The sequence below is a fragment of the Anolis sagrei genome, chromosome 4, assembly GCF_037176765.1.
Source record: "Anolis sagrei isolate rAnoSag1 chromosome 4, rAnoSag1.mat, whole genome shotgun sequence".
Classification (NCBI taxonomy): domain Eukaryota; kingdom Metazoa; phylum Chordata; class Lepidosauria; order Squamata; family Dactyloidae; genus Anolis; species Anolis sagrei.
Window position 1 is genome coordinate 249,054,092 of NC_090024.1, and position 7,751 is coordinate 249,061,842.

General features: G+C 50.7%; 1 protein-coding gene and 1 pseudogene across 1 annotated transcript; both read right to left on the reverse strand.

The window, feature by feature from the left end:
* Positions 1-273: 273 nt before the first annotated feature.
* LOC132772926 (CGG triplet repeat-binding protein 1-like) lies at positions 274-1,929 on the reverse strand (annotated as a pseudogene).
* A 2,884-nt stretch (positions 1,930-4,813) lies between these two features.
* Positions 4,814-6,661, reverse strand: LOC132772692 (chelonianin-like). The gene is made up of 3 exons (XM_067467140.1): positions 6,573-6,661; positions 6,176-6,343; positions 4,814-5,067 (listed from the first exon to the last, which is right to left on the reverse strand). Exons 1-3 carry the CDS (start codon positions 6,655-6,657, stop codon positions 4,814-4,816), a joined length of 507 nt encoding a protein of 168 aa, XP_067323241.1. The 5' UTR covers positions 6,658-6,661.
* Between the last annotated feature and the right edge of the window lie 1,090 nt (positions 6,662-7,751).

Sequence of the window (7,751 nt, forward strand, 5' to 3'; positions counted from 1 at the left end):
TTACATTGTTTGGTGTGAGTACGCTCCAGTTGTCATATTGAAGGAGGAGAAGGGTTCAGAGACGTGTACGCTGCTCATTCAGTACGCTTCTGCACAAACTGAGCAATATGGCATCCTTCTAACCACAGTTCAACAGTTTTGAAGCAACGTTCTTGTAACACCAACTGTTTCTGAAACACCATTGCATTCTGCAACAGGTGGTCTTTTTCTACAATACGGAAACCATGATGTAACACTGCAAGAGCATGAATATAAAAATAAACCACACCACGGTTATGCAACACAATACTCCACACCTAGAGCCCAGGGCAGCTCCTCCGTGGTCTTCTGATGACCCCTCTGATACTCCCTGGTGACCCCCTCAGATGTGATCTGCTGATTTGTCAACCCATCAGGCAGGTGGGCCTTCCTGAGCTGCGCTGCCTTGGGGACGGAGCTCCCGCTCTTCACGCCGCGAGAGAGGAACGCTTGCACGGCGGGGTGGTCGGCCTTCTCAAGTGGAATGCTGGACTCCAGAAACATTTTTACAAAGTCATGGACGATGTTGGGTTTCTCTATTTGGGGCGCGCTGTTGCAATGCAGAGAGGCCGTGCAGGGTCCTTGGCTTCTTCCGCACGGTTTGCTCTTCAAACTCCCCCTTGCGCTTGGTGTGAGTCTTGGATTTGAGGTGGTCGTTGATAGAATCATAGAATCATAGAATCAAAGAGTTGGAAGAGACCTCCTGGGCCATCATCCAGTCCAACCCCATTCTGCCAAGAAGCAGGAATATTGCATTCAAAGCACCCCTGACAGATGGCCAGCCAGCCTCTGTTTCAAAGCTTCCAAAGAAGGAGCCTCCACCACACTCCCTCCGGGGAAGGCAGAGAGTTCCACTGCTGAACGGCTCTCCCAGTCAGGAAGTTCTTCCTCATGTTCATAGAATCATAGAATCAAAGAGTTGGAAGAGACCTCCTGGGCCATCATCCAGTCCAACCCCATTCTGCCAAGAAGCAGGAATATTGCATTCAAATCACCCCTGACAGATGGCCATCTAGCCTCTGTTTAAAAGCTTCCAAAGAAGGAGCCTCCACCACACTCTGGGGCAGAGAGTTCCACTGCTGAACGGCTCTCACAGTCAGGAAGTTCTTCCTCATCTTCAGATGGAATCTCCTCTCTTGTAGTTTGAAGCCATTGTTCCCTTGCGTCCTAGTCTCCAGGGAAGCAGAAAACAAGCTTGCTCCCTCCTCCTCCTCCCTGTGGCTTCCTCTCACATATTTATACATGGCTATCATATCTCCTCTCAGCCTTCTCTTCTTCAGGGTAAACATGCCCAGCTCCTTAAGCCGCTCCTCATAGGGCTTGTTCTCCAGACCCTTGATCATTTCAGTCGCCCTCCTCTGGACACATTCCAGCTTGTCAATATCTCTCTTGAATTGTGGTGCCCAGAATTGGACACAATATTCCAGGTGTGGTCTAACCAGACTTGCGGCAGACTGATGGCAGACTTGCGGACGTGGTTCAAGACCACGTTCCAGAAAATGCAATACAGCTTCCTCCCGTCTTCGTACAGTTCGCTGCCAAACTCCGTGATGTGGTCCTGAGGCGTCACGTACAAAGCAGTCTTGGAGCGGCTCCGAGAAGGAGGCGTCTTCACGTCAAACCGATCCATGGTTGTCTTCAGTAAGCTGTTACACTCCATCCAGGACTCCATGGGTGTGATGGGGAAAAGCTCAGGAATTCCACAGGAATCGCCTTCCATTAAAGGCACAACATCTGCATTCCTCACTGCTCTTCCAGCCAGCGCCGCGCTTTATCCCGGCCAAGGCTCCACTGCGGCCTAGCTTGGCTCGACGCGCTTCCCCTCCCCAAGCCCCCCAACAGACAACAGACTCCGCGGAGCCACCTTGCCAGACAGGCAGACTGGCGTGGTCTCATATTCACTTTTGAGTCTGACTGTGCAGGTACAGCTGTACCAGGAGCGCCAATTTTGTTTGCTTTGCATTGAATGTTTGTTGTAGTCCTAAGGTTCAGGGACTCTGCAGATAGGTGGCCTCTTTTGGCTGCAATCATAGGGCAAGCCACCTGTCAATTATAGTTAGGTTCCCTGGTCCCACCCCCTTTTTGGGTTTTGGAGGGAATAGGAGCCAGTTTGGGTTCAGTCCACACAGAGAAGCCTTTCATGCAGGACATAATACCAAGAGCTCCTGTAGAAAGCTTCGTCTTCTATGGCTTGGCCGGGGAGATATACAGCCTACAGCTTGACCGGGGTTATACAACCCTACAGCTCCTTTGCTGAAGTCAGCCATCACTGAAACCTGAACTCCTTTTCCCCTGAAGGTCTACAAAGCTGTGCTTGGTAAGGGTCACTCGTGGAAGCCGAAGAAGTTGGCACTGGGTGCAGGGGCTCCACGCCGACAGAGGCAAAGACAGACTGCCCAGATTAGAAGTTAAGGATTTCCCCATTAGTTATAGTTATGAAGATAGTGCCTATTCCCTGTGGACAAGATTGAGAGAGAGCCAATAGACTGTTAAGAAAGCCTTAAAGTACCTGTTTCTTTTCATTAATAAAGAACTTTGTTGAACCTTTGAGCAATCTAGAGACTCTGTTTTAAAGAAATCCAAGGGCCTTTAATCTGAGGCAGCCCCGGAGTCCCGTTGGGCACACAGAATTTATGTCCTGTCTACAGTCTTATGCACAGGCCCAGCGTGTGACAGCACACTGACTGTTTGAATTGGTTCCTCCTCTCCTTCTGTTTTCTAGTTTGCTCTCTGCATTGTACAGATGGGTGCAAAGATGCTTGAACATTAATATCATGTTTGGATAGGAAAAGTTGCAGAATAACTTTGAGGTGTTCCCAATGAGATCGCAATGTGAAGCCGTCATGCTGGTTCTCCTTCCTTAACAAAGCCCTTGTTGGGTGTGCATGAGAAAGACCTCTTCACTGGAGACGGGGCTCCTGGCTTCCACCCAGACAAATATCCATCTCCCCATCACCCTCTTACAAACCATCATGTTTCCCCATTGACATGCAAACAACACTATTATGCAGCTCTGATAGGTTTTAATGTGTGGGGCTATCCCCGAAAGAGTGGGTTTGCTGCCGATCCATGTGCATCTTCCAATATCGCACATAGAGAAGTGGAATGAGAAGTCCTCTAAAGCCGTCCATCTTCCCTGGAGTCCAATTAGCGGGATCCTAGGGCAGAAAAACGGGCACCCATCAGCGACATATTCACCTTTCCTTCCGTTCACACTGAAGAATTGTCACAGTTTGGCACCACTCTAACAGGCATGGCCCAAGGCGTGGGATCCTTGATTTGCAGTTTGCTATGGACCCAGAACTCTCTTCTGAAGAAGGTAAATAAATATCTCACCAGCCTACAGATCCCTGAATTCCATAGCATTGCGCCATGGGAGCTAAAGTGGGGTTGAACTGATATAGTTCTGTAGTGTGGACACTTCCCTATGTTCCCTTCAGAAAACAGAATGTCATTCCATGATAGGAACTCGTTCCTTAGAGCAGGAAATATGACTCATGACCCAGCTCAGGTTACAGTGTATCGTGGCTGAACTCAACTATCTAAATCAGGAGGGTTAATTACTGCATTGATGCCAACGTTAACATTAGGCAAGCTGCAGGAGCCTCTGCCTTGAAATCACGGGAAACGTAGTTTTCTCCCAGTCAGTGCTCAGCAACTACATATCCCATGATTCCGTTGCATTCAGCCAAGGCAGTTAAAGTGGCTGGTTGTGCTTTTCCTGCATCACAGGGGTTGGACTAGATGGCCCATGTGGTCTCTTCCAACTCCGTTATTCTATGTTCCATGACACTTGCACCAAAGTATCTGGAACCAGGACACTTGCACCGGGATTGTGGCGCAGCTGGCTGAGTGTCAGCTGCATTATGATCACTCTGACCAAAAGGTCATGAGTTTGAAGCCAGCCTGGGTTGGAGTAGGCTTCCAACCAATTGTGTAGCCTGTTGTCGACCTTTGCAACCCGAAAGACAGTTGCATCTGTTGAGCAGGAAAATTAGGTACCACCTTAAAGTGTGAGGAGCCTAAATTAATTAATTTATGAGGCCATAAAAAAGGACTCTGGCAAGCACTCCAGCAAAAAGCATGCGGGGAATGCGGAAGTGCTTCATCAGTGTCGCAGATGGACGAGGAAAGCGACAGCTCCCCTGGCGGCCAGAAAAAGTATAATAGCCTCTGTGTGTGTCTGTATATGTTTGTATGTTAAAAATTGGCATTGAATGCTTGCCATATATGTGTATGCTGTAATCCGCCCTGAGTCCCCTGCGGGGTGAGGAGAAGGGCAGAATAGAAATACTGTAAATAAACAAATAAATAAATGTGTTAAACTTTCAGTATGCAAACTGCTTTATGTTGGAGGTTGCATCTATTCAGTAGAATGAATGCAAATCAATGCAGCCTCCAACATAAAGCAATTTGCATACTGAAAGTGCAACACATCTGGCTCCAGATACTTTGGTGCAAGCAGGAGGAGCAGAGGATTGTTATGATTGTCATCCCCATCCTCCCCCTGCTTTCTCCTCTTGGTTGAGACTCAAAGCGGTTCCCTGGGATGAAAGGACTGGCCTTGCAGTTGATGACTAGGACTTGCTTGCTCCCTTCCTTCCTTCCTCCCTTCCTTTCTTCCTTCCGCAGCAAGGCCAAGGCCCATGGAAGCCTCCCTCAGGGTCTCCTGCTTTGGCCTCACTGACCCCCCACCATCTGCACCACGGAGCTCCCAGGCCAGGCCTCCTCCTGTTGCTCCTGCTTCCAAACACAGGGCTGGACCCATGGCAAAGCGAGGGTCAGCCCCATTGGACTACTTCTCCACCATTGGGCCAAGCGCACTGAGCCACCTTCCCTCCAAACCCACTCCAGTCAGAAAGAGGTGCCTGGTGGCTCCGGTGGCAGGCGGCCTTCTTGTACCTTGTGTGACCTCCATGCAAGTGTGGCCACAGCCGTTGCTGCAGCACTTCTGCCCAGGGCCACAGGTGTCGTCGCTCCCACAGTAATCCACGCAGGGCCCAGAGCCATGGATCGTGGGGCACTCGCCAGCTGCTCCTGAGGGAAGTCCTGGGAAGAAGGAGAAAGGAGGGACACTTCAAACCAGGGACCAACATGCAGAGATGGGGGGGGGGGGGTGAAAATGTTGTTGAGGGCATCCCAGACCCCTGCCTGGTTTGACCAGCAGCAGGGAGTTCCACAGTTCCTGCTTGCCAAGTTGGGCCAAACTGGTGCAGCAGCCTCATCCAGGGATTGAGCAGCAGCCTCAACCAGGGATTCTTCCCAGCCGTGTGCTCTCTCCTTTCACTTCTTTGCTAGCCCCAATTATGTAACAAATCCCCAAATAAAGATTAATCAAAATTGCAACTTTTAAACTCTCTAGCTTGATACTTTGTGTCTCTTTCTTGCCTGAAACTATCCAAATGCATGAAACTAACCTTTTCCAGGCCACGGGAGATTGCAGGCCAGCCCAGAATGCTTTCCTGGCGTTCTGGGGAGGCCGAATCTGCGCTCCCCCAAACCGTGGATACGGAACCCCCCCCAGGGCCCCCCCGTATCCACGAGATGGCAGATCGACTCCATTTTGATGGCATATTTTTCCTGGCTGAATTCTAACACTATCTGCTATCTCGATTTTTGCATTTCGGGCCTCTACGCTTGGGGAATAACCTTTTAAGTTTTAAGAATATAATTTCAAGGAAACAGCTGATTGTCAAAAGACCGGCCTCGCCCCTCGCTGCTTCTTGGCCTCTGCCAAGCCCCTGCCCTGGAGACTCGGTGCGGCTACCCCACGAGGCTTTCGGGGAAGAGCCTGGCCTTGGGGTCCCAGTCCTTGGAACTGCGGGACTCCATCCTTTGGCTCAGTGGAAGCCACCAAACTCCCTTTGTGACTACTGGACTTTCTGCAAAGCATTTTTGACTCTAAAGGACTCATTTACACCTATGAATTTCCCTTGTATGGACTATGGACTCATGTTTTTTGTGTGCACATTTGAAGTTTTACCCTGGTCTTTCACTATTCCTCATCTTTGTTTAGTTCTCTGACATCACAAGAGGCAAGCATGGCTCCTCCCTTCCTCCAACTTTCCTTCCTTCCTTCCTTCCTTCTTCCCTTCTCTCCTTCCCTCCCCCATGGACAATCCCTTCTGGTCCCAGAAACCTTCTGCCCACATCTCACCATGATGCCCGCATGAACCTTGACACTCTTCCAGAGTCCTGAAGTTGTTTCCATTTCCTCCGCACCCTCCGTAGGTGAATTTTTCACACCTCCGACCTGCCCAGTTGTAGCACCAGCGGGGATGTGCGGCATCGCAGGGTCCGGCGTCTTTTGGCAGGGAGCAGACATCTGGGGATCGGGAGACGGAGCAGAGCGGGAGGACCCCCAGGAAGCCATGCCGGGCCTGGGCACCCCAAACCTCCAGACCAGGTCCCAAAGTGGGGTGCCGTGCATGCATTGGGGGATTTAAAACAAGATTTGGAGAATATAGGATTGGGGAAGCTCTAGGCCTGTGTAGCTGAGCTTCCTTGTTTCCCTTCCTGCTGACCCGTCCTCCTGCCACCCACCCCTTGCTCACCTGTCTGTCCAGCTGCGGAGGGCAATCCGGCCCAGGTGGCAACCAGCCCTATCAGGGAGAAGATGGCAAGCTGGCCGGCCTTCATGGTTCTCCTGCTGCTTCGTGCAAAAGGTGCAAAGGAGCCACGGGCCCTGGTTTTCAAGCAGACGGTGTTGTATCCAGCCCACAACTGACCAATGGGGCAGCCAATGGTGTGTGGGAACGTAGGGGGCTTTCCCCATTCTGAGGTTGCAACAAGGCAACTCACCCCATAAAAACATTACATCCTCATACCTTCCATTGCACATATTCTCTGATGCCAAACCCTTTGGCCAGGAGCATCCCCTGAAGCAAGAGAGATCTGGCAGGTGGAGAGATTGGCCAAGGAGAGGAAGACAAAGGTGGCCCATCTCTCCCGGTGGAAATCCACTGTGTTTGTTTTGCCCCATCGGCTCCTTTTGGACCCTGGTCCTGTCCCTCCCAACTTGGGGTCGTCTGCAAATTTGATCAGCTTGCCTTTTATTCCATCGTCCCAATCAGAAGACGCTTCCTTCTTGGGAGGAGAGCAACGTCCAGTCTCGATAATATAGTCAAGAGTAGAGACCAAGACCCATTGCCTAGTCCAAGCCATGGCATTCCCTGTAGTCACATCTACGGAGGTGAGAGCTGGACCTGAGGGAAGGCTGAGCGAAGGAAGAGAGAGGCCTTTGAGCTGTGGTGTTGGAGGAAAGTGCTGAGAGTGCCTTGGACTGCGAGAAGATCCAACCAGTCCATCCTCCAGGAAAGAAAGCCCGACTAAAGCTCACTGGAGGGAAGGAGACGAGAGACAAAGTGGAAGTCCTTTGAATGCCACATCAGGAGGAGACAGCAAAGCCTAGAGAAGACAACTATGCTGGGGAAAGTGGAAGGCAAAAGGAAGAGGGGCCGACCAAGGGCAAGATGGATGGATGGCATCCTTGAAGGGACTGGACTGACCTTGAAGGAGCTGGGGGTGGTGATGGCTGACAGGGAGCTCTGCCGTGGGCTGGTCCATGAGGTCACGAAGAGTCGGAGACGACTGAACGAATGAACAACAACAACCTAATAGCTGATAAAGATATTGGATTTGCACATAAAATATTGGAGCAAATTAATACAATAAAAATCTACTAAAAAAGAAAGCCATGCTGATGGCTGTCGTCTCGCCGAGTCCATTCCGCT